The 26,352-nt window shown below is 41.5% G+C and overlaps 3 protein-coding genes and 1 long non-coding RNA gene across 12 annotated transcripts; all 4 read left to right on the top strand.

Moving 5' to 3' along the window:
- The first annotated feature begins 698 nt into the window (after nucleotides 1-698).
- Nucleotides 699-5,795, top strand: LOC124188300. Of its 7 annotated transcripts, none has more exons than XR_006872279.1 (6): nucleotides 708-946; nucleotides 1,026-1,915; nucleotides 1,990-2,345; nucleotides 2,427-2,691; nucleotides 2,848-3,718; nucleotides 3,790-4,112. XR_006872279.1 is itself a non-coding variant. In XM_046580837.1 (3 exons), exons 2-3 carry the CDS (start codon nucleotides 1,038-1,040, stop codon nucleotides 5,738-5,740), a joined length of 999 nt encoding a protein of 332 aa, XP_046436793.1. In that variant the 5' UTR covers nucleotides 699-946; nucleotides 1,026-1,037; the 3' UTR covers nucleotides 5,741-5,795. The 7 variants fall into 7 exon arrangements, 5 of the variants coding, with proteins under 5 accessions (XP_046436793.1, XP_046436792.1, XP_046436796.1 ...); XR_006872280.1 differs by having other exon boundaries at nucleotides 2,427-2,779; XM_046580837.1 differs by lacking the exons at nucleotides 1,990-2,345; nucleotides 2,427-2,691; nucleotides 2,848-3,718; nucleotides 3,790-4,112 and adding an exon at nucleotides 5,620-5,795 and having other exon boundaries at nucleotides 699-946.
- A 2,301-nt stretch (nucleotides 5,796-8,096) lies between these two features.
- On the top strand, nucleotides 8,097-9,854 carry LOC124207816. 2 transcript variants are annotated; one of them, XM_046605451.1, is made up of 3 exons: nucleotides 8,097-8,316; nucleotides 8,410-9,294; nucleotides 9,374-9,854. In XM_046605451.1, the coding sequence occupies exons 2-3, from the start codon at nucleotides 8,417-8,419 to the stop codon at nucleotides 9,492-9,494; spliced, it is 999 nt and encodes a 332-aa protein (XP_046461407.1). In that variant the 5' UTR covers nucleotides 8,097-8,316; nucleotides 8,410-8,416; the 3' UTR covers nucleotides 9,495-9,854. The 2 variants fall into 2 exon arrangements, with proteins under 2 accessions (XP_046461407.1, XP_046461400.1); XM_046605444.1 differs by having other exon boundaries at nucleotides 8,129-8,338.
- A 655-nt stretch (nucleotides 9,855-10,509) lies between these two features.
- Nucleotides 10,510-11,835, top strand: LOC124200826. Its single transcript, XR_006877398.1, has 2 exons — nucleotides 10,510-10,857; nucleotides 10,969-11,835. It is a non-coding gene; the product is annotated as an uncharacterized LOC124200826 (long non-coding RNA).
- Nucleotides 11,836-17,686: 5,851 nt separating this feature from the next.
- LOC124208715 (neuroglobin-like) lies at nucleotides 17,687-26,290 on the top strand. 2 transcript variants are annotated; one of them, XM_046606603.1, is made up of 7 exons: nucleotides 17,687-17,850; nucleotides 17,985-18,043; nucleotides 18,310-18,518; nucleotides 18,636-18,686; nucleotides 23,904-24,008; nucleotides 24,533-24,653; nucleotides 25,383-26,290. In XM_046606603.1, the coding sequence occupies exons 3-7, from the start codon at nucleotides 18,316-18,318 to the stop codon at nucleotides 25,602-25,604; spliced, it is 702 nt and encodes a 233-aa protein (XP_046462559.1). In that variant the 5' UTR covers nucleotides 17,687-17,850; nucleotides 17,985-18,043; nucleotides 18,310-18,315; the 3' UTR covers nucleotides 25,605-26,290. The 2 variants fall into 2 exon arrangements, with proteins under 2 accessions (XP_046462559.1, XP_046462568.1); XM_046606612.1 differs by having other exon boundaries at nucleotides 17,687-18,043; nucleotides 18,255-18,518.
- Nucleotides 26,291-26,352: the final 62 nt, after the last annotated feature.

Raw genomic sequence — 26,352 nt, 5'->3', positions numbered from 1 at the left:
TGCCATATCGTACTGGATTTTGGCAGTGGCTTGACCTTCCTGAACCCACCGTTGCGTCGACCCCCGGGTATTTCAAGGTGGAAGAACAAGCCGATGCCGCAAACGTGTTCCGTTAGATTCCGTCCACTTGTGTATGCATATGAGTTTTCTCAGAAGATGTTATGTCGGTTGCCTGTTTCACTGTGCTCATAACATCGCTTCATTTTCCAACATCATCGCGCTCCAATAAACGCAATTAAATTTGTGAAATTGCGCAACGTATTAACGTTTTTAGCGACTCCCACAGACGGTAATGCTCACCTGCGTCAGACTCCCGCCAGCATTGATGTGGTAAAGGAGAAAACTTCATGTCGACGAGAACTTGTTTCCGGCAAATCCATGACGGCATCTGTTTAACTTTCTCATTTATGTAAATCGAGTTTTCTCCGCGTGTTTTACCAACTCGATTCTCCCCACGTCTCGTGTTGTTTGTCTGGCCGCTTGTTGTTTCAACCGATTTCTAGAATACGTCACACCACCCACACCAGACTTTAAATCTTTCCCCTTTCGATGATTACCTCGGCGTTGAAAACTTACCAGGTAGGTGGTCGGGCGGTGATACGGAAGGAGGAGGTGGTGGTTGAGGTGGGTGGGGTGGGGTGGGGTGAGTGGGAGAAAGAGAGAACCGGGGGACTGAAGGCGGAGGATCCGCATTGGGGCCTAATTATTTACAGTGAAGTACGTCGCCAGGTAGGTTTCACTGCTCGTGTACAAAGAGGGACCACTATTGGACTTTTTTCCACAGTCGTTCGAGGATCAGCCGAAGGTGAACTTGTCTGTCTACAATCCGGAGTTACCATCTATTATTCATCCCGCTTCCTGTACTGAAACGGAATACAGTGTGAATTATATCTGGAATTTGAAAAGGGATTTAATTCGGAAAAAAAACTTTTGAACTTTTGAAAAGGTAACTACATGATTCCAGTGCTTTTGTTAACTTTAATAAGTAATAGTTGTTGACGACAATTTTACTATTGCTCATATAGTTGAAGATACAAATGGCTCGATTGTCGAGAAATGGTTTGCTGTACTGGTTATTGGCTGCGTCGATGGCAGTTACATGCTACGCAGCTGCTGCTGCTGATCCTGCTGTCGATTCCAAGCCCGCATTGCAAAATTTCGCTGAATCGACCGAAAAAGTCAAAAGTCGAGACAGTCACGCACTCAAATCTGATGTGTCGTACACCAATTATTTGAAAGCACCTCAAATCCAACCTCCGACACCAGTAGCGTTGTCAGGATCAGCAGCAGGTGTTTCCTTTCCGTCCATCGCCCAGCCAGCGGCCCAGCCAGCGGTCCAGCCTGCAGTTCATCCGGCATCCCATTCGATTCCTGTTCCAGCTTTGTACAGTAACCCACAAGAAACCACCATGGGCTACGTGTATTATTACCTACCGCAGGTTGCCGAGAAATACTACCCCAAGCTCAAAGATCTGATGCCCTACGTCAAACATTATGGATACGCTGCATCTCGAGCGTGGCAAAACATGCCCAGCATGCGTCAAATGGCCGACAGGACGTTCGATATCACTTCAGCCATTGGACTGGTCCTGTTGGCTCCCGTCATGCTCATATCCAGCGTTCTCTTCTTGGGTTTCATTGTGATCCTCTTCTTCTTTCCTGCCGTGTCGGCGTTTGGCCGGAGACGAATGGGACGCGATTTGTCAGCTGTGGAAGATCTCAACGAAGTTTTGGATTTCGATCGATTCTTGCCGATGGAGCAGTCCAGAACTTTGGCGTCGTTGGCTGCCCGCGTTGACGACGTGCTGGACAATTACATGCGCGCATTCAAGAGCGACACCTGCCTGGAGAAATTTTCTTGTCAAGCTGGCCAAATGACTAGCCGGCTTGGCAAATTGACTGAGCCCATTATCACGTAAACTTTCTCCTATAATTGTAAGAGAAATCATCAGAAGAATAATTTCACGGATTCTTTTATGCGCTTCTTAGGTTACTGGAGCCTCTGGTTCCTGCGTACATGTACAAAAAGCTGGAGGCATTCAAAAACGGTGCCCGCAGTGGCAGCGCCGATTGCAGCGAAATGAAATGCAAACTTCCTTTCATCGGATAAGAACAACGTTTTTCACCCTCAACTAATTCAACAGCTACCTAGTTTATTTCGTTGCACATTACCAGCCTTTATTTTTTAATTTAATGAGACTCAATCAGAGTCTACTTCGTTTCCCAATGGAGGGCAAGCTGGTCTTGCTATTATATTCATTACGTTCCAGGAACCTGATCAATGCGAGCTAAATACAAATACCGTCACTCTCAGATTGAGTTCTTCTAATGATTTGAAAAAAAAAGTATTCCGTGTCATATTTTTCGAATGTGTAGATATTTTTGAAGCAGTAAATTTATCCAGAAATCTAATTTAATCTCTAAAGGTACATAGCAAAGTGCCAAGAAAAACGTTATAAACACAGGTCAACGAAGAAACGACAGAACATAAATTGCTCGATTCTTCCGCGTATTGGACGAGTTGGGATTAAACCACATATTTATGCAAAGAGAGCTGGAAACACGTTTTTTAAGGCCATTCAGCTGATATACTAGGAAGATTCTTTGGGACGATTTCCACAGTCTTTCGACAAACAGCCAAAGGTGAACTCCTTCGCCATCAATCCAATGTTAACTGATTCCGATTTGCAGGTTAGTGAATTTACTATAGCGAAATTCGTCGCTTTCTCGCTTTCAAATCTGAACTGAAAGGTTTTTGTGACTATTCTTTTATTTTGCGGTAATTAATTTTCTTGTTATGAAATTTTACTTCGCGTGGTTTTAAATGTTCGTTTGATTTGTTTATAGTTAAGGTTGAAAATATGGCTAGATTATCGGGAAACTGGTTACTACCTTTTTTATTAGCTGCGTCGTTAGCAGCTGCTGCACCATCGGCCATCGATTCCACTGATCCTGCCCTGGATTCGAAACCCGTTTCCTTCGAATCCGTCAAGAATAACCTCGAAAACCGAAAAGGTCGCGCGCTCCAACCTGATGAGTCACACGCTAACTATGTTAGATATAAGATGTCACAGCAATCTGCTACATCACTACCATTGCCACCGAATATTCATGGTTTTCCGTTCGTCCAACAATTGATCCATCCGGATACTTACTCGATTCCTGACGCGCCTTCATACAATAAATTGAACGAATATTCGAGTTCTTTCAAGATGCTCAAACTGCAGGCAGAAAAATATTCTTCGAAGCTCAAAAATCGGATGCCTATAAACTTGAAACCTCATGTTGCAGTCGCTGCATCTCGAGTCTGGCGAACTATTCCAAGCAGAAGTGAAATAGCTGACAGAGACAGAGTAACATTCGGAACAATCACTACTCTGCTGAATTTTCTCATTCCTTTATTCATCTCTGTGCCCATTCTTTTAGTTGCTTTTGTTATATTGATGGTAAGAAACTTCTTCTCGGGAATCGCACAAGTGGGTCGAAGACGCGTGGGCCGAAACTTGTCGATCGCGGAGGATCTCAACGAAGTTTTTGATTTTGATCTTTTTTTGCCGGCTGGACAATCTAGAAATTTAGCATCTCTTTCTGCTCGCGTGAATAGAATGCTCGATGCCTACATGACTGCTTATAAGGACGGCACCTGCATGGAGAAATATTCTTGCCAATCTGGCCAGATGACTAGCCGGATTGGCAGGTTTACTGAGCCCATTATCACGTAAACTTTTTCTATTTGCAAGCAATATCGTTATAGGAATACGTTTACGGATTTCTTACATTTCTTATTAGGTTACTGGAGCCTCTAATTCCGGCGTATGTGTACAGAAATCTGAAGGCATTCAAAAAAGGCGCCCGTAGTGGCAACGCCGATTGCAGCGAAATGAAATGCAAACTTCCTTTCATCGGATAAGAACAACGTTTTTCACCCTCAAATAATTCAACAGCTACCTAGTTTATTTCGTTGCACATTACCAGCCTTTATTTTTTAATTTAATGAGACTCAAATCAGAGTCTACTTCGTTTCCCAATGGAGGGCAAGCTGGTCTTGCTTTTATATTCATTACGTTCCAGGAACCTGATCAATGTGTACTAAATACAAATACCGTCACTCTGAGATTGAGTTCTTCTAATGATTTGAAAAAAAAGTATTCCGTGTCATATTTTTGGAATGTATATGTATTTTTGAAGATATAAATTTATCCGAAAATTTAATTAAATGTTAAATCTCTGAAGCTACATAGCGAAATGCCAATAAAAACGTTATAAAACCCAGGTCAACGAAGAAACGACAGAAAATAAATTGTTCGATTCTTCCGCGTATTGGACGAGTTGGGTTTAAACCACATATTTATGCGTGGAGAGCTAGAAACCCGTTTTTTAAGGCCATTCAGCTGATATACTAGGAAGATTCTTTGGGACGATTTCCACAGTCTTTCGACGAACAGCCAAAGGTGAACTTCTTCATCAATCCGGTGTTAAACGATTCCCATTTTTGTAGGTTAGTGAATAACTTACTATAGTGGAATTCCGAATTCGTCGCTTTCAAATCTGAATTTACCTGCAAGGTTTTTGTGACTATTCTTCTATTTTACGGTAACTAAATTCAATTTCATTTTGCATGGTGTGGTTTCAAATGTTCATTTTGATTTGTTTAGTTAAGATTGAAATATGGCTAGATCATCAGGAAGCTGGTTGCTATCCTTTTTATTAGCTGCGTCGCTAACAGCTGCTGCACCATCGGCCATCAATTCTACTGATCCTGCCCTTGATTTGAAACCCGTTTTCTTTGAATCAGTCAAGAACCTCGAAAACCGAAAAGTTCAGGCGCTCCAATCTGATGAGTCACACGCTAACTATGTTAGATATAAGATGTCACAGCAATCTGCTACATCACTACCATTATCACCGAATATTGATTTTCCATCTGCCCAACAATTGATCCATCCGGATACTTACTCGATTCCTGACGCGCCTTCATACAATAAATTGAACGAATATTCGAGTTCTATCAAGATGCTCAAACTGCAGGCAGAAAAATATTCTTCGAAGCTCAAAAATCGGATGCCTATAAACTTGAAACCTCATGTTGCAGTCGCTGCATCTCGGGTCTGGCGAACTATTCCAAGCAGAAGTGAAATAGCTGACAGAGCAGCATTCGGAATATTCACTACTCTGCAGAATCTTCTTACTCCTGACTTATTCATCTTTGGGCCAATTTTTTTAGTTGCTTTTGTTTTAACGTTGTTAGTTAACTTCTTCTTTGGTCTCACACCAGTGGGTCGAAGACGCGTGGGCCGAAACTTGTCGTCGATCGACAAGTTGTCGATCGCGGAGGATCTCAACGAAATTTTTGATTTTGATATTTTTTTGCCGGCTGGACAATCTAGAAATTTAGCATCTCTTTCTGCTCGTCTGGATAGAATGCTTGATGCCTACAGGACTGCTTATAAGGACGACACTTGCATGGAGAAATATTCTTGCCAAGCTGGTGGCCAAATGACTAGCCGGATTGGCAGGCTTACTGAGCCCATTATCACGTAAAGGTTTTTCTATTTGCAACCAATATCGTTATAGGAATACGACACGTATTACGTTTACGGATTTCTTTATGTTGCTTAGGTTACTGGAGCCTCTAGTTCCGGCGAATATGTACAAAATTCTGGAGGCATTCAAAAACGGTGCTCGTAGTGGCAACGCCGATTGCAGCAAAATGAAATGCAAACTTCCTTTCGATGGATAAATATGTTGAAAATTGTTCGAGTTTTTCCCTGAAATATACTTGAATACTATCAAAAGCTACCAGTAGCTAGTTATTTAGTTGCGCGTTAAGCCTTCATATTTTTTATCGAGTTTTTTATTTAATATTAATACTCGCATTGGAGTCTTAATGGGACGAAAGCTGGCCAAACATGTATAACAGAGTGCCACGATGAATAAGGTGAGAAAAAGCTAGGTGAGCAGCTGTAAGTGAAGAAGTGAAAGCGGGGAGTTATCCCCTTTCCTCAAGTTAAATCCTCCGGATTTCCCCGCGTTGGACGAGGTCGTGATTAAAACTCATATTCATGCATAGAGAGAGAGAAACATGTTTTTCGATTGGCTTTGAGCTGATATACTAAGAAGAATATCTCAGGCGATTTTTCAGCAGTCTTTCGAAGACTAGACGGAGGTGAACTCATCCACAGCAGTCTGGTGTTGACTGATTCCCATTTGCGGGCCAGTTAACTGCCATTTGTCACTTCTTCATCTGAAATTGTTGTGAAGTACCTTTTGTGATTTTTCTTATTTTACGGTAACTAATTCAAATACTACACGAATTTTTATTTCTTTGAGTATGGTTGTTAATGTCGATTTGATTCTTTTTTTTTTTCAGTCAAGACTGGAATATGGCTACATTTTTGGGAAACTGGTTACTATGGTTATTATTAGCTACTTCATTGACACCTGCTGAATCTTCGACCATCGGTGCCACTGACCCTACCCTGAACTCCAAACCCGTTTTGGTCAAATTCGTCGAGCACCTCAAAAACCGAAAACGTCATCCGCTCCAACAATCAGATGCGTCATATTCTCACTATATTAGATATCCGGTGGCACAGCAATCTCCGACACCATTATCATTATCGTCCAAGATTGCTTTTCCATCCGGCCAGCAGTTATTCCGTCCGCATTATTACTCAACTAGCAACTTTGACAAATATATAAGTTCTTCCAAGATGCCCAAATTTACCGAGAAGTATTCCTCACAGCTCAAAAATATGATGCCTCTCCTGCGAGATGCTGCTGCATCTCGATACATTCCCAGCAAACGTGAAATAGTTGATATTATTGCCACTGACAACAATCTGTTCGGTCCTGAATTGTCGAATCTTATTTCTTCCAACATTCTCGTCTTTGGTCCCGTTGTTGTAGCTTATTTTATTGGTGTTTTCATCTTAAGAAAATTTGGCATCCCCTTTCCTGGTATCGCAGCAAGTCGTCGAAGACGTATGGATCGGAACTTTGACGTCGCGGAAGATCTCAACGAAGTATTTGGCTTTGATAATTTCGTGACGGCTGAACAATCCCGAAATTTAGCATTATTAGCTGCTCGACTGGATAGTGTGCTCGAAACCTACCCTAAAAATGTGAACATGAAAGACACCTGTCTGGAGAAATATCCTTGTCAAGCTGGACGAATGAAGCCTGCCGGATTGGCAAGTTTACCGAGCCCATTCCCACTGTTTAAGAAATTTAAAAATAAATAAATAAATAAAAAAACATTAAAATAAAAGTCAACGTCAAGATTATTTACCCTGTTTCGTAGAATCCCGGAGCCTCTCTAATAGTTCCTGCGTGAACCATAATTCTGAGATTGATTACTAATCTAATTTGCCAAAAATTGTCAAGTTCGATTTGTTAGCCTGGAAAATAATAGGCTAAAATAAGACTTTGATGGAAACAGGATAACTAGCTTGTTCTAGGAAAACGACACGAGGAAAACGACACGATATAGATAAGAGCTTTTTCTTTGGACGGTTCTTCCCCGCTTGTCACACTTGTTTCAAATATGGATTGAGGGTAGTAACAGCACGCATCAGTAGAAAAACTCATACAGATAACTTAAGAAAGCGCAGCAATACAAATCAAAGCCTCAAGAAAATTGTGTGTGTGCTGGAAAGGAGAAAGCAAATAACAAGTTTTGGGTCTTATTTCAGATAATAAATCTGATTTGTCAGAATTGTTTTTGCCGAGTGTGTATGCAAATGCTTTATTCTAAACAAATTGAGTTTCAAATGTGAACACAAGTCAATTAATTGCCCGGAAGTAAATTTTTGTGTATCGAAAATGATCAAAAGTATCACCTTGGAATTGTCTGCGCAAATAATTTATTAGATTGCGTCATTGCGATAACTCGGGTAAAGTAAAATGTCATGATCTGCGTGACTGTACAGCGAAATGCCATGAAGTTAACGTGAGTAGTAACAACTAGGTTGGACGTGAGTGGAGAAAGAAAGAGGAGGGAATCTTTTCGAATCTTTGAAACCGCCCGTGAATTTTGGACGAGGCCGGGCATTGGAACGACTATACAAAGATAGAAACATGTTTTTGCTAAGGGCATTCGACTGATAGACCAAGAAGACCACTAGACTCTGGACATTTTCCAGCAGTCGTTCGACGATCAGCCAAAGGTGAACTTGTCATCAATCTGGTGTTACCTCATTCCCGTCTGCTGGTGTGCTAGTGAACTTAATACTAAATAACGGAATTCGTTCTATTTAAAAAATCTGAATTGGATTATTGCTGCTAAAGTTTTGTGATAATTATTCCTTTTTTACGGTAACTAATTTAATTACCACTAGTAAGTTTTTATTTGTGCACGAGTTGTTTATGCTCGTTTTTATTTATTTATTTATTTGTTTTTTTGTTCAGGTGGAAAATGGCTAGATTATCGTCAAGTTGGTTACTGTGCTTATTATTAGCTGCATCATTAACAGCTGCAAGCTCAGCCAGCACCGTTCCCACTGATCCTGGCCCGGATTCCAAGTCCGCTTTGACAAATTCTGTCAATCCTGTCCCGGAGATCATTAAAAATCGAAAAGGTCACGCGCTCCAATCTGATGCGTCACACGCTAACTATTTTAAATATCCGATGGCGCAGCAATATCCTGCATCACAAGCATTATTACCGAGCCGTATTGCTTTTCCACCCGTTGAGCAATCGATCCATCCGGATGCTTATTCCGTTTCCGATGCGTCTTTGTACAGCAACCTGGACGATTATATGAATTCTTTCTATTTCAAGATGCCCAAAGTTGTCGAGAAGTATTCTTCAAAGCTGAAAGAGTTGCTGCCTTACATCAGGCCTCATCACGGAAGCGCTGCGGCCGCCGCATCTCGAGTGTGGCAAAATATTCCCAGCCGGCGTGAAATAGCTGACAGGGCGTTCGGCGCTATCAGCAGTGCGGTGACGGCCATCGGACTCGCCATCGTCTCACCCCTCGTAGCTGCTACTGCCGCCCTCTTCGTGATTTTCTCGGTGATCCTAGTTCTCTTTCCTGCCGTGTCGGCGTTCGGGCGAAGACGAGTGGGCCGGGACTTGTTCGCCGCCAAGGATCTCAATAACCAAGTCTTTGATTTCGATCGCTTTTTGCCACCTGAACAGTCCACAACTTTGGCATCATTAGCTGCTCGCCTGGATAGTGTGCTCGATACCTACATGACCGCTTATAAGGACGACTCCTGCCTCGAGAGATACTATTGCGAAGTTGGCCAAATGACTAATCGATGGGCCAAGTTCACCGAGCCCATCATCACGTAAGCGTTTGCTGATATTTCTGTAAAATGAGCCGAACATAGGTGTCATTAATACAGAGTATGTTCTATTTGCGTATAGGTATTTGGAACCATTAGTTCCTGCGTACATGTCCGAGATGCTGGCTGCGTTCAAAATTGGCGCCCGCAGTGGCAGCTCCGATTGCAGAAAAATGAAGTGCAGTCTCCCCATCTTTGGATGAACACACTATATCATAATCCTTCTTTTTTAAATAGTTTGACATTCCATCTAGTAGTCATTTTTCTTTTCTTTCGTGTAGTAACTTTGTGCCGACCATAATAATTTATTTGCCAGTCTCAATAATCCCAGACCTTATTTATTGTTCAATATACCCCCAAACATACCTTGCTAATATTTAATTCTCATCTTCCAGTAAAGTAAAGCCACAATAATTTTGTCAAAGCTGCAACTCATTTATTTATTTCATGACTAGGAAAGCGCATCCGCATATTTCTTTTTGATTACGTGTCTACCTTGAAATGTTATGTATTTTATCCTCAAAGGGAAATTTCACCAACGAAAATAAAAAGAGATACCGCTATTTTTCTTTTAAATTCATATCAAAGCAGAATATCAGCCGCCCATCGTCAATCAGAACCATACCTGCATCTATTCGCATTCTGCTGATGGGAATTTATTTTAAATAAAAAAAGATGTCATCAGCATTATTACAGTAAATTCAAAAGTATACTGCTAATTCTTTTCAGCACGCACACTCTAATAATACGGTAGCGTATCGAGAAACGACCATACGAGGCTTATTAGACATATAAAGGATTGCTATTGGATCCAAACGATGATCGGATGAGAGAACAGAGAAGAGTATTAAGGGAAGACAATATTACTGGATATTACAATAACACCATTTGCTACTTCGCGTGCGAGAGTCTTTATTTTGTGACGGCTCAAAATCATTCACCGCGCATTTGTTTTGTTGGGTTTTTTTGTTTTTGCATTCCTCGTTGCTGAGCAGAAATCAGTAAAAGGAAACCTATTCTTTGTCATTCTCTCAGTTGTCACCGAGTGCTGCAATTGTTTTCCCTTTGTTTGTTTTCGTACACGGCACAACATTCGCTTGCCTTTGAAAAGTCTTATCCATCCGCAACCAGCCAGTATATAGACACAGACTTATTGATTTAATTCGACTCCCAGCGGCAAGAAGTGGAGTGCCAACTAGGTGAGAAGGAGGGGTGGAGATATGTGTATACAAGAAGGAGGAGGGAATATTCTGAATTTAGAAAGGAGAACGAATTGGATGAGGCGGGCATTAGGTCATAATTATTTATAGTGGCGCACGTGGCTATAGCAGCAGCAGCTCTCGGTTAGTATAGAAGAAACTACCAGGCTGGGACGTTTCCCTATACAGTCGTTTGAGGAGGATCAGCTGAGATTGAACAGTCCTCCTTAATCCGGTGGTTATACAACAGACTGATCTGCTGCTGCCGTGATATTAGAATATAAATTGTGCGCGCAGCAGCTTCAGATTCATCCGCATTTATATCGTGATTGGATTCTGAAATTTTGATTCCGAGATTCGTTAAATGGTAACTTTTAAAAATAGGAACTTTTATATCAACCATAAAGTTGCAGAGACTGACAATATAATTTCAAAAAATGTCTTGTTTATTTGTTTGATTTTCTAATTCGAAATGAAGGCGACAAGATGGCCAGGGAATTGGTGGCTCTGCTTATCGTTTTTGGTTACGTTGATGACATCCGCATGTTCCTCCGCAACTTCCGCTATTCGTGATTTACAACCAGCCAGCGAGGAGCCAGTTCCCTTGATCACTTCGGCTGCTCACCTACTCGCCATGCTCCTTCCGATCCCATTTTTCGCCGGAATTTTAGCGTTCGGCTTGACGGTTCCCGCTCTCTCTGCAGCTGGCGTCTTTCCATTCGGTGGACGCAAGAGACGCGACTTGACGACAACCGCGGCGAGCATAAACAGCATAAACAGCAGCGACTTTGATTTCGATCGTTATTTGACATCGGAGCAACGCAGATATCTGGTTTCTTTGGCCGCTTTAGTGGAGCATGCTCTTGAAAGTTACATCTTTGCGTCCAAGAAAGAAGACCCGCCTCGTCGTCCTGCAGCAACCTCGAAATATTCGTCTTGACCAAAAAACTGGAAGGAGACGATACAACCGGTTTGACGTAACACAACGCAACTCCCAATTGGAAATGGGATGCTCTATAAAAGAATGTTGGGTATATCGTCGTGTCCTATATTTTTTATACCCGTCCTGTTTGATAGTAGACATTCGGAACGTCCTACATCTACTTTGGAGTTCACGATGAACTCGTGACGATGCGTTTCGGCGTGAATATTTGATGTCCTCCTGATATTTGTACTCCTGTAATATGTATAAACCGAAACCCACCTCTGCCCCAGGCGACGACCTGTCCTAAATTTACTGCTTCTTATTTCCTCGACTATGCCCGAGCGCGGGCACCGTGTGCCGAAAATGGCTCTTGTTTCTGCATTCGAAATCAAATGAATATACAGTCAACTATATCTCGAATGAATTACCAATTTTTGTTTTGTCCTAGGGGCTGTTATTTTACGTTGTCAAAACATTTCAAAGATATTTCATTTCCAGAAGAATACATTTTTTAAAAAAGGCGTCTTAAAACTTGTGACTCACGAAAAAGATTTTGCTGTTGTCAACAAGACGAAATATCTGAAAAATTTAGACGCGGGTATTATTTTTTTAAAATAGTAATTACAGTTCCAGCTCTAATAAAGTGATGAATAACGTCTGAACACCAGGCGGGTGAACAAGAACGAGGACGAAAAAGAGAAGGGCGTTGGGTCATAATTATGTGTAGGTACGTTTGAATAAAAAAAGCTAAAGCCTTCGGTTGCATAGAAAGAAGACTGGCCGAGAAAGTTTTCTCACAGTCGTTGTTCGATGACCAACCGGAGTCGAACTTGTTTACACATCAGTTCAAAACGTGTTGAGCGTTTATTCGTGAGTGGAAAGAAAATCATTCCAACTGATTGGAACCTCATCAAAGTTAACAGTGATTGAATATTGACAAAAAGAAACGTTGTTTCGTTCGGTAACACAACGCGCGTTTCGATCCTCAAGTTCCGGCTTATGTGACGACTTTAATAATTTGTTTAGTTTTGACGTTGAAGATGAATTGTTTATCGGATAAATATTTCTGGCTCATCTATTTTCTGTTAGCATCGACAAGAGACTCTGCGACAAGTTTGATGGCTGATCCCGCCGTCCATCTCGAACCAGTTTTTCACGATTCCGCCGAAGCTCAACTCAAAATTCAAGAAGCGCTCAGAACGGATATTCTCAATGACAGCTGCGCACAGGCACCAGTAATAACAGAAAATTCAACAGCGATAACATTTCTGCCCGCCACCCAGCATCAACCGACATTTCCAGCGTCTACCCAGTTACCGGCCCTGTATCAGAACGAATCTTCCAGCATCCACTCTGTCTATGACAACGTACTACCCAAGATGGCAAAGATGCTGAGCCACCCGAAAGTCAGACGAGATGTGATTCCTTACGTCAAGCGCTCCGGAAATGTCATAACCAGAGCCTGGAAAAAGTTGCCCGTCATTCGTCGAGAGCCGAGCAAGGAGCCGACTTACAACTTGGGCACCAGACTCAAAGCGGCTGTCGGCTTCGTAACTTACGTTCCCTTGTTAATTTGTTGTACTGCCTTCTTCTTCAATGTTCTCCTACTGGGCGTCATAGCGGTCGGCTACAACGTTTGGGATTTGACAACGCTGGGCCAGGGAGCCGTTCGGAAGCGTGGCATGGGTAACTGGTACGCCACAGTCGATTTGAACAAATTCGATTACAAAAAGATTTTCAGCTTCGATTTCTTTCTGTCGTCCGATCATTCCCGGACACTCGCCACTCTCGCCGCTCACGTGGAAAAGGCGCTCATTGATTACAAACATTCGCTCAAGAGTGACGTGCCAACTTCTCGAAGTTATCTGGCTAATCCGGCCGGATAGGCGCGTTCAACTATTTTAAGTATCCGATTTCGCATACGCGATCGTATGTAGTATAGTCCTGTAAACTGTAAATGAGATGCTGTACAGAATGCCATGTTTTTTTTGTTTTACTGTGACCTACTATTTTGGGCCGTCCTATTTGATAGTAGATTTTGAGCGCATGTCCTATAAAATCTAGTGTTTGTTTTGTTTTTTTGTTGTTGTTATGAACTCACGTGCGAAGAAAGTTTCAACTTTCTACGCCTAGATTTTCGTACATTGTACTCAGTGACCGTGATACTTTTCGCAGAAAGATAGTATCGGTATAAGACACTTTATGTTCTAAATTTGCACCGCTTTATTGTTTAGTCTGATTCCAAGAAATGATGGAATACATAAAAATTTCCAACGAGCGTCAAGCACAGTCAATTGATGAGAGAAATAGGCCTAAAAGCAATTGTTTCCATATACAGCGTGTCCAATTTCTTTCCCGCGTTATGAATAAACTGCCAGAATTATATTAGTCTATCTAATATTCTGTCGGGAAAAGTGAAATGACAGTGGAAAGAATATTGACGTTGTCAAATATCTGGGAGAAAAATTCGATGTTGATATCTTGTTGATAGTTTGCACACAATAACGTACCCAAGTTGTGTGGAACAGTTGCGCAATGTTTGTTATATGTTTCGTGAGTATACAGAAAGACGAGCGCGCGGCATGCAGTGCCGTCAATTTTCTATTTTTGAAATTTTACTGCCACTTATTTTTCGTGTATACTAGGGGTACGAATTGCTCGACTGTCGTATATATAGGCAAAGTGTCTCTCGGCTGTGTTTGCTATAGTCTGAGGTAATACGACATTCGTCCCCCAAGCCTCCAACGCACATCTCGTTTCCGAACGGCATATAGAATTTCAAAAGGGCCCTTTCTAGAAAATGGAAAGAAAACACGAATGGTTATGTTGCATTTATATACAAGACACGATTGCGTAGTCGGCTCTAACATTCTCTCGAGTCATTTGCATCAGATGAAATCTTTTTTTTTTTTTTTTTTTTGTAAACGAAGAAAGTGGCGGATAACTCAATTTGGCTGCGGGATACGCCAATGCATGGATCTATAAGATTATATCCGGCTATGATTCGATTCCTTTTTTATTTCCCAGTTTTAAAAATTGCAGTCCCCATTTTTAGAAAACGCCACAAAATGCGTCAAGCTATTTTTGTAATTTGCGATAGTTTTTAAAATTTTATTTTCAAAAGGACTGCCATTATTAGAGTGGTAGGTGGTGAGCTCGGCACACGCCTTTCATCCTTTTTTTTCAGGAAATGTTTTCGCTGCATTACTCGCATTTTAACAGCTGCGTATTTATTTCCTGATGAACGTCATCATAAAGATGCAAGTTTAGATAGGAACGGGGGAAAAAAAACGAAGGGTTCTTCGACACGCACAGCATTTCAAATATGCATTGAAAACATTGATCGCACCCGATATAAAGTACTTTATCCTTCCGATCATTGTGGAAAGCTGGATGGAGACACTCAATAATGCTCAGTAAGTCTGCTGCACAGCCCGGAACACAGCAGCCACATATGCATAATCGTACTGAATGCACAGCCAATTATCTGGGTTCATGGGCGTGCAGACTTTTATTAATTGAACGACTAAATCGAATAATCATTCTGCCTGACGTATGGTTACCTGTATGTAGCTCTCGCAAAGCCACATTGATCATCCGACTGATATTAGAGAAGGAGCTTTTATTGAAAAGGGACTTCAATTCTACGAAACAAAGGGCCAAGAGATTTTATTTTAGAAAGGGAGTAGGTTCGACTTTTTAATCTATTATTGCTACTTATACGGTAGTACAGTAGGAACATAAATCCATTTTTATATCCTTGGTACTGCTGGCTATGTAGAGTATCATCAGGCTATTAAGTATAGAGCCTATATATGCATGTATAATGGGAAGGGCCAACATTTGCATCTTTTACCTAGGCGTTACCAGGCTAAAGTAGATCCCGCCCGACCTCGCCGTCGAATAATGGATCAAGAATTGCCAGTCGATGGAATAAGAGGCAATAATGTATATTATATCATACTTCATACGTGAATCTAACTAGATATTAATATTCAATATATCATGTTCTTTCTTTTGTCGGGTGGGGTTTCAAATGTTATATAGGCCTAGTGGAATATTTCCCAGAGGAGAAACGGAAACTATCCCAAATAAAGTACGTGCGCCTCAACAACCGAACTAGTAAATGCATATAAGCCATATTCAATGGCCGATGCGCGATAGGCCATTACGACGTTACTTTCAACTACGCAGCATCATATGTATCGACTCCATGTTCATTTTTTTTTAAAATATGTTTATCTATACTTTGTTTTGTAAACTTTATTGAAAGGAGATTATTATACCAAATATCGTGGCGCAGTAGAAAGCCAATAATTCAAAATATTGTAGCAGTACAGAGTTGTCATATTTTACACCTGGGAGGTTCGCACATTCATCTTAACGCCCATATGACTTTATTGTCTCTTCTGACATAACGTGCCACATCAGTTTCTAATAAACCCAAGGTGCCATCCAGGTGTGTACACCAGTATTGATTTTGATAAGGTAGACGCCGGGAAACGTAACTCCTAGATAAGAACTATCGAGAAATATTGCTTTTCAACACTTGCTAGGTATTTTCCAATAACAATGAAAGTTTTGAAGAGTTTGGTGTACGATGAACAAAGAGAGAGAGAGAGGAAAAAAAAAAGTTTGAGTAGGGGGAAATAAGGCCAACACCGTCGAGTACCCGCAGTGCCGATTGGGTTGCAGACAACGGGTGACGACACGTCAATAATAATCAGAGAATAACATTGGCGAACAATTGAATTAGTCAAGACCCCGAGAAGACTTTTGCGGCAAGGAAAGGGTTATTATTGCGCCATCGACGGGCTCGCGCGGTGCACAGCAGCCGCGGCATCTGCCGCCGCAACTCCAATTCCACCCGCTCAAGATTGAATTGGCATTATCGCGACAAGCGGAATAGAGACAGAGAGAGAGATAATATAAATAATATTTTTCCTATTTCCAAGAACCATTCTGATAGGAGTCTTTTTATTCACTCTCCCCGCCCTATAGCGTCGCCTCCCTCTATAAATCAAACATCAGCGGCAGTAGCGGGCTCACGTTCCGACTGTTGATGCATTGCGCCTTTCCCAACGTTCTACATCAGATAAATAATTTCCAGTCGCCTTTCTTTCTCTCTCTCTATTTATTATATCAAGAAGCGTTAAGTCTAAAGATAAAGTTTGGTGGACGTGTTATTCTATTTATTGCCGGCAATATAGGGACGTATATCTAGTATACCTTGAATACAATAGGGATATATAATATCGCTCTGCGTGCTGGTCTCTCCCGTTTTCGGCTTCTTCACTCTCTCCCGGGAAACATTGTAATGTCCAACGAGAGATGTGTAGACAAAGGCTAGGACAAAGGGAAACCCTGGTGAGCTAGACCTAGTGTGCTGTGTGTCGTGTCTTGTAGGTATATACAGCACTATTAGCTATTCGGCCCATCAACCAAAGGGAGAAAAGGTCATACGCCAATCCGCCAAGGCTGAACAAGGAGGGAGGAAGAAGTCGGAGTGGAGTGTTTTTAGCCATTGAAATCCGCCGCGCAAAAAGTTTTTTTTTAAATTCTCTTATTTATTCAATGAGTCGTGATGATGTCAGGACTAAGAATTTCTCAGCGTTATGATCCCGACGAGCTCGTCTCCACAGAAACAGCGGCGCAACAACAACGCCGGTGGCCACCGGCGGCTATCAAAATGATGGCCAAGTTCAAAAGAAGATCATATAATATTGATCTCCCCGCCGGACTTTTCTCAGGCAATCCATTTGCTTATTGTGTGTGTATACAGCCGAGGAACGCCCACTCGATTGATAGACTTACACACATATCCAGCAATTGTATGGATTCGGAGAACCTATCCTAATACATAAATATACATATGTATAGACTGCCTACTTTTCTGCCTCTCTCTCTCTCCATGTCCTGCGATCGCGTATACCCTTATAATCCCCGTCAATCACATTAGGCCATCGTATACACCTTACACTACAATTATACACTCTAATGCGATCAAAAACGCCCCCTTAACTTGATTCCCAGCAGAGTGAATCTATAATATCCGGCGTTATTTAGTGCAGATCTCTCCCTTTTACTTTGGACTAGCTGCTACTGAGCTGCTATACGCATCCAGCGGAGGCGACAGTATTTTTTTAGTTACAGTCTCCGCCGGCGCCGGGCGGCGTACGCGCAGACTCGCCAATTTCTCTCCGCTTCGCCGTCACACACGATAGAAAGAGATTGGAGCCGAGGAAGAAATAGTAGTAGTATTTGAACCGGGTTTTGTCGTCACAAATCGTCTGTAGTGCGAGAGCGTCGAGCTGACAAACACACGCACACACAAACTTGCAGGAGTCGCCCAATAGCATAGCGACAGACAGGGAAAGAGTTTGGCATTGCTCCGCACCCGCAATTCGTGGCCTACCGCGAGTTGTGTGTACGCTGGTAAACAGACACTTAACTAGATTAAAGAATAAGCACACAAAGTATAAAAAGAGAGCTAGCTAAGAAGATCAAACATCCTCTCATCCGCCCACCCAGCTCGCTCCACCTTTCGCTAGTTTGTTTATCTGTTCCAGGCATCGCTGCCGCCTTTGTTCGCCCACCTCTACAGATTCCCGACGTCTTCTTCCATCAGGTGAGTGCCGAACAGAGTTGAACATTTATGTTGTCGTGTTTATAGATTTGGATAGAGCATTGAAAATCGTCCGAACGTGAGGTTGCCACCGCGCCGTACGTGCATGTATATACATGTTTACCCCGTGCTAACCAGAGACGAAAAAAAAAAACCAAAAAAGCTTTTGAGTCTCTCGTCTTGATGTTTGTCTGTTTGTATGAATTGAATCAAGCGGAAAACACCGCATCCACCTGGATTATTTGTTCTGACTGCTGCATATAATATAGGCGAAGATGGGCAACGCTCACGTCACTCACAGCGGCAATGGCAAGAATAAAACGGCCAACGGCAAAGATGAAGTGAGGAACGGCGCGGATGGGATCGTCGCTACAGCGGCGACAGTCCCCCATTCAACGGCCTTTCCGCCCGCCAAAAAGGCAATGGCTTCCGTCGCCGACTTGACGGATCTTCAGAAGACGTTGCTTCAAGAGAGCTGGTAAAGTCAACAAATCACTGGCAGCTTTGTTATAGAGCTCAATAGAAGCGGCTATAATTAACTCTCGCTTCTTCTTGTTTTTTTTTTTTTCTCTTTGGTGTTTTTTTCCGCGACCAGGAAGCGGCTCGAAAAGGATATCGCTCAAGTTGGCATCATCGTGTTTATCAAGTGAGTTTGGCCAATTTAATTCATTAACGTTTTTTGGGGGCGATTGATTAATCACATGGCTGAGCGCTCTATTTTTTTGTTTTGTTTTAGTTTAGTGGGCAATTTATAGTATATCCCTTTCCGTCTTCTTGATTTTTTTTTTGTTGTGCCCTCCCAAGTTGTTGATATTACAAAAAAAGTGGCTGGAGAGGAAATCCTTAATTACGTTTGGGATTATGTTGCCTGTCAAGCAAGTCAGCGGAAACGCTAATTCCGAGCTTTTTATTTTTTTCTTTTCTAATTGACCCTTAAAAGTTTGTGTTCTGTAAATTTGGTTCGACTAATTTGTTCTGTTAAGGTAGGCTATATAGGCTTTTGAGATTCCACGGCAGGCCGGAGGATTTCGTTAAGCACTGAATATTTAGTCATCAGCTTAACGTTGGGGGGAATTTATGCAATCGATTGTTTTCCTTGGCGACGGAAACTCCGAAAACGTTGCGCTAGGCGGTTAGCGGTATAGGTAATATATTAGTAATGGGATTTCGGCCGAAACTTGTCTCAAATCACTGGCTGCATCGCTGGGGGGGGGGGGGAAGCTGAAAACAACTCACATGTAAATTGTAAGGAGCGGGCGCGTAGGTGTATTCCATTAACTTCTAGAAAAAATCTTGGCTGGTATACCTCGTAAGTAAAATATCATTTTACCTGGCGATAATAAAAAATGCAAACAAGCACTATTGCTTATTAGTCATGTGACAAGCGCTGGGTTTACGATGAAGAGGAGCATCTGGTGGGGTCTAATCTATCGTTCACCTGAAAACGAGGCGTTGCTTCCTTTCGAATTCAGTCCAGACTGTGAGAAACGAAATGATCCGATTTTATTGGTACGAACGTTATCTGGTAATAGGAGAGAGCGGGATATATACTATAGCCGGCAATAAATGAATCTTTCATTCTCTGCCACTGTATAATATATAACTACTGCTGCGCATGTGAGCCCCGCATTTTATAATTGGATGGTATAATTGTTAATCAACCGGCAACAGATCCCCGGCCGAGTCTAGAATTCAGCCATTTTGCTCTTTGTGATCAGTTGTTCTCATTAAGTTTAGATACGAATAGCCTTGTTTCCGTCTCACATAATACGGTATGTTACATATGCGTAGAATATACGTATATTTACTGTATGAAACAAATGCCGTTCCGTTGTGATGACAAAGTTCGCAGTAAATTGATTATACTGTGGAATCACACAAATACACGAGACCTGTGCCTCCCACCAGGCGAGGCGCATTATTAACAATGCCAAAAAATCCCCCAACAAAACAAATACGCCAGATGCCAGATCTATATGGTCCGTCGTATTACATCCCTTTGTTTTTTTTTTAACCTTAACGAAAACATTTAAAAAAGATTGAAATCAAGAATTGCGATACGAGGCCTTATATAGGCTACACTCTAGACTATAAATAGAAATAACGGTGGTTTGTTTTTTTTCTGAGGTCAGCTCAAGTTCAAGAAGAATTCAGTTGATTCGCCCAGCCATGATATGTCCGGTGAAATCTGTTGTCACGCTAGATTGGTTTGGCACGCACTTTCTTCGTTGACGTCGATAGAAGAAAAATAGCCAAGTCAAAGAGCGGACGGATTTCATTCGAAAATGGCGCGCTATTCGCCTATACAGAAATAACTGGCTAATAAATAAGTCGTTAACCGTGTTAGCTAGCCGAGTGGTCTAAATTGCTTTTAACTCTCGGTACACATATCCGCACATCGAATAATCCTACTGGGATATTTGACACGGAGTTGGACTATCTCGGGGTCTTAAAAAGAAAAAAAAGGAAACACCCCAAAAGACAACACGCGGACATGTTTTCGCTTTCACTGACCTGTCATATGGTGAGAATTGACCTGCTCCCGTATATAACGGGATTGCACTTTAAGTTGGCCGGATCAATCGATCGAAATGCCGCGCTCTCTCGTCGAGACGTAAAAGTTCTCTCCGCGCACTTGAATAGAATAAGAGTGTTGCGTCGCCCGTCCACCACCTCCGCCTGACAACTTCCTCTCCAACTCGCTCTTTCTTTTTTGATTATTTCTCTTATTCTTCACGCTATTGATTCTCTCAAGTGGTGTCATTAAAAACAGGTTCCTATATAGTAGTCGACGTTTGCACACTGGCCGCCAAGAACCACCACCAGGCTAAATGATCCTCTTTTTTCTAGTAAATATAAACGGGGCTTTAGAAACGTTTATCTATGTGGGTTTTATTTGTGGATGTGGTTAATGGGCGGGGAGAAAGAAAAAAGACTGGAGAAGCACGCTCCCGAGTTCTCTTTATCGATTACGACATTATATTAGAGCCAGGTCAAACAGACCTATAGTCATTTTTCATCGTCAGTTACAAAGGCTCCGTATAATGGCATTCCCCAATTCATTCCTCTTCTTCTTTTTTTTTACATTCTTCTCTATTATATTGCGTCAGAGATGGTAAATAATTATCAGGATACTTTATCTGGAAAAAAGTCCATGATGAACGACCCGAACGACTCCAATCTCTCTCTCTCTCTCTCTCTCCGTCTCTCGTGCATGAATAAAGTTTCACCGGCTAATAATATTTTTTTTTTCAATTCATCGGGACGACCAGGATGTCGTTTGACTAATTTATAACCAGCGTTTTAAAAAAATTTTTTATTGGTGCTAAGGGCGACGCGATTAAAGAGCCGCCCCTATCTGACATTTTCTTAGACAGCCATAGCTTTCGTGATCTGTCATTCCGAAACGGAACGCGAAGGGCGTACGGACGCCTATGTATATAGCTAGAGGTTCTAATAAGACGCTCCGCCGCCGTCCGCCCACACCCGGTGTTTTGCCCAATCGATGGCCTTAATTATGGGGAGCGCAGACAGAGAAGGGGGAAACACCTTGACTCGCCGTCGAATCTTATACATGTACGCTATTAGATCTGGCTGCTTCTCGCTTCATTATTGTCAAAAGTGTGCCTTATACTAAATTTTTCAAAAATTTCATCTGCGCGCCCTTTTGATTTACTCCCGAGCGAGCTCCAAATGAATTCAAGGAAATTGCCAAATCGTGTTGCGTTACGCAGCAGGAGAGGGAAAGGGAAGTTTCAAGCAACTTCGTCCTTTCATTGCATCAAAAACTAAGTCAGATTGTGTCACCCCGCTTCTTTTGTGACAGCAGCAGCACTTTGTCGGCAAGAATTAAACTTCAATGGGAATAATATAGCACTTAGCGGACGAAATAAATTTTGGAGTTTGTTGTGTCACCGTGCACTGTTGGCAATTTGGAAACTCAGTTTCGTATTCATCAGGACACTCTGAAATAAAAATAACGGGGTACAACCGTACAAGTCCAACATTTACATTTTTAAGTGGAACGTCATCAACTTGACATTCTTGAGCTAGGAGGCGTAGATGCAGGACTCGCTGGGCTTGAAAAAATTTTTTTTTTTACAACTGTTGAACTTTCAACAAAACTGATCAATATAGAATTCTCGCTAAAATCGTAGCTTCATTATAAAAGGCCTCTCTATATCTCTCACAGCAGTCTCAATAGATTCTTAATCAAGAAACTTTTCCATCCTGAATTTCACGTCATCAGCAATCACACTGCATTGTTGATGTGCAGCCTACACTTAACGTGCAAGGAAGTTTCGATTCATTAAGTCGCGTTATCATTTGTATAAGCCTATAAGGCCAAGAAAATTGGAATTGCCGTTGCCAGAATGAAATGAGAGGGAAATCCATAAGGAAATAAAACTGTCTAGTCCTTCTGTCTGTTTTTATATTTTGATATGCCATTATACATATCTTTCATCATTTTTTTTCGGCCGTCTTATGTTATTGCTCGCCTTGTTTTTTAATATCATAGCTATAGTCGCTCGCTTTTATGCCCTTCACTGAAATCTGCGCTGCTCCCATGTTATACGATTGTGAAAAAAGAAATTGGAAGCATTAAAATTGCAAGTTGCCATGAATCGTTTATTTTCTTTCGGCCCGATGCGAGGCAGACAGCTTACGCAGATAAAGAAAAAGTGGGTTCAAGTAAATAGCCAAGGCAATAAAACAAACCTGGGATCTATTCCAATTTCCAGCGCTGGTAACAGATCGATTTCTGTGTTCGAGAGAAAACGCGCCCGGTGAATACGACATTGACAAGAGTCCAAAACCTTTTTTTTTATTTTTTTTCGCTTTCTCTGCATTTTGTATATAGGTTATCCTACGCACAGTATATACACACACACATACACACCGGCAAGTTCAAGGGTTTCAACCTTGCGATCCAGCCAGAGGTGATTCGGGGAAGTTGAGAAACTCTTCCGAAAAATGGACAGGGAAAAAGAGGAAGCGGCAAGGAAAGATCTTGGTGTATAATAAAAGAGATTGGCTGTTACTGGGCTGTTATCTCGTCTAGTATATAGTATCGCATTCGATATCGCAGCCGAAGCAATAACTTGAAACCAGTCTATATGTATATACAGTACACATATATATACTACACACGCTCGCACAAATATCTGGACTCTATATATTACATAAATACAGTATGTGTTATGTATTATAGACTTAGACGCGCTATCAGGAATGAGTACACGTCATTCGATCTATTGGCCTGATGAGAAATGCCGAGCCGGGGCTTCAATATATAACCTCTTTATTTCTTTCTGCTTTGATGGTCCGCGATTTCCTAGTTCTTTTATTAATGGCCCATGCACGTCGGTAGCAGCATATAAGTCGATAAGACATCGGCTGACAGATGTTCAACTTGTGCTGTGCGCTGTGATAACGCGATAACAAACGCGCTGCTGCTTCAATAACAAACTTCCAAAGGAGAAATGAAGAATCAGACGTTGATCGATAGGTTCACCATATTCGATATCCTCTCACCGCGACTTCAGCATCCCCCCCCCCCCGCGACGACAACATTTAAGAAAAAAAAAAAAAACTTTGATCCTATCTAAAGCTCTAACTCGGTCTAAACGATAACTGATCGAATTTATGGACTTTGCGGAAAAAGCAGGTGCCAATATCGGTCAAGAAAGACTCGAACAAATCCTGTGGCATCTGTTGTATTTCCATAAGGTTTTTTCCCCAGACGAATATATCATTGTTATTGAAAAAAACAAAAAAACTTTGACGTGAGATGTCGATGATTTGCTATAAATATAACCCAATATAACGTCTCATTTTGTTATCTTTTTTTTTTTTTCTTCAGTTTGTTTGAAACCCATCCAGACATGCAGTCGGTCTTCTTGCCGTTTACGGGTGTCGTCCTCGATGACCTGAAGAAAAGCAAGTTGCTTTCGGAACACGCTCTCAGGTAATACACGTAAAACATAACAAGGAGATAATGAGAAAGAAGCGATTAATCATTCACGAAGGACACTGCTGCGCTGGTCCTTATTTCTGACCTAAACAAATATTTACTTGTTAGAAACTCTAGTGCCTTCCGCCAACTGAATTGTCCTAGGTGACGACATTGACAGCAGTCACACACGATCTACGCACGACGTGCTTTGAATAACATCGTTATAAAATTAGATAATTCAAATATAGGCTAATGCGTTGCGCAACTTTTGTTTGAACTTGGTTTAGTTCTCTCTCTCACTCCAGCACTCAATTGTGAACCCTTTCAATTAATTGTTAATGGGCTCATCCGAGAACAATCTTAGCCAAGATCTTAGCGTGCTAGTCGTTCGGTCTAACTAATGCATTGTTGTTTAGACTTTCTTGTAAAAAAGTTCACGAGACTCACGGCGTTCAAACTTTGTATTTTCTTCATAATTTGTTATCGATTGATGGTGCTGAATAATTTTTTATTTGAATTTTTTTTTGCTACGACAGAGTCATGGGGGCCGTGCAACGGGCAGTCCATCGTCTACAGGAACCCGAAAAGTTACACGCCTTCCTCTCCGAACTCGGGCGAAAGCACGACAAAAATGGAGCCAAACTTGAGTACATTGACGTGAGTTTCATCGATCATCATTTCTTTCTTGTTTGTACTTACTTTATACCCCAGCAATATATAGCGTCTGCGGTTGTAGTAATAAATCATTAAGGCCATATGTAAGCAATCGACAAACTCCTTCTTGTCCGTCTTGAACTTTTGATCCCCGGCCGGGACGTTTGCCAGACATGCATGGATTGAATGTGCAAAAACTTACTTTCCGACCTTATTTAAGCTCTTTTCCCCTTTTTTTGCTTTATCCGTCGTGATATTTTTTTTACGGTATACGACGTCAGGAATGATGTCGTCCGTAAATTTTTAATTAATACAAATTACTATGAAATTGGTATGACGTTGAGTTATAGGCGGCGGCTAGAATATTATAATTAGCTTTCCCAACCGAAAAATTGACTTCTTGGACTTGGGACTCTATCTAAGAATTCTTTAAGCTAGATTATATCTGATGGGAAAGCAAGGTGGGTGCCAGAAGTAGTGTTGCCGGGTTTGCGATGTATTTGTGTAGACGCTCGAGTTATTATCTCGACATTGACTAATGCCAGCTCGTCCTGACGGCTGCTGCTGTTTCTTAATCGCTAATTTTTGGTTTTGACTCAATTTCTTTTATATTTTTTCTCTCTCTTGTTGCTTGGTGATGGCTTCTAACGTTTTTTTTAATGACTTGTATAACCTTATTAACTTGGCTCTTGTTTTTGTGACGCGCTCTCTGTGATTTTTTTTTGTGCGCAGTACATTGGACCGCAGTTCTTGTGCGCCATTCGCCCGATTCTTGGAGACGACTGGACGTTGGACACTGAGAAAGCCTGGACTTTGCTACTCGACTACATGACCGCCACAATGAAAGAGTCCCTTGTGGAAGCGAGAAACGCTTCCGCCGCAGAGTCATCGAAGCCATCGCTGACTCTTCCGCCTTCGTCATCGTCTTCGTCATCGGCAGCCACGGATGACTGAGATTCTTCTGTCGTTTCTTTTCTTTCATAGCGAGAAAGAAAGAAAGACCAAGAACCATCACCGAGAACCATACATCGTTCTAAATCATCGCTCTAGGAAATAATTGCAACTGGCTTGTATGTGTACGCGGCGTATGAGAATTGGGTAGACACAAAAAATGCGGATGAGGAGAGAGAGAGAAGCGCTCGGGATTGGCGGATTGGCTATTGTCCAAACAGGAGAATTTCAATGTTTTCCCGATGTTCAATTCCTCGTTGTCCTTCGATATATTAGCTCAAAAGAAAAAGAAAAAAAAAATGGAAAATTCACTATATGAATGTGATATAAATAAAGGGCTAGTTTAGTTTACATAAAAACAAAATGTTTAGGACCACTCGTCCTCGTCTGTACGGTGTTGACGTATTTTAAAATTAATTATTATGAATGTCCACATCTGTTCTTTCTTTTAACTGTAATAATCCATTATTTGCTTCATTATTAAAAGACGCCGTTGGGCGCATATTAACCAAGCATTCTATTTTGAACTTATTGACAGCCAACGTATACCATCATCAACATCAAAAAAGTTGTTCAAGTATATACAGCATATTCCAGTCTATCAAATACTTGCCTACAAATTTGCTTTCCTTAATACTAATATATATGATGTCAGAAAGATATGGCCATATATACATTGCTGAAAATTGGATCTTGTATATGCGCAAATTTCTTTAGATCATATACTATATGTATAATACTTCTTCGACGA

Source organism: Daphnia pulex, chromosome 2, assembly GCF_021134715.1.
Source record: "Daphnia pulex isolate KAP4 chromosome 2, ASM2113471v1".
In the NCBI taxonomy this organism is placed as follows: domain Eukaryota; kingdom Metazoa; phylum Arthropoda; class Branchiopoda; order Diplostraca; family Daphniidae; genus Daphnia; species Daphnia pulex.
This window is presented reverse-complemented; position numbering and strand designations above follow the sequence as displayed.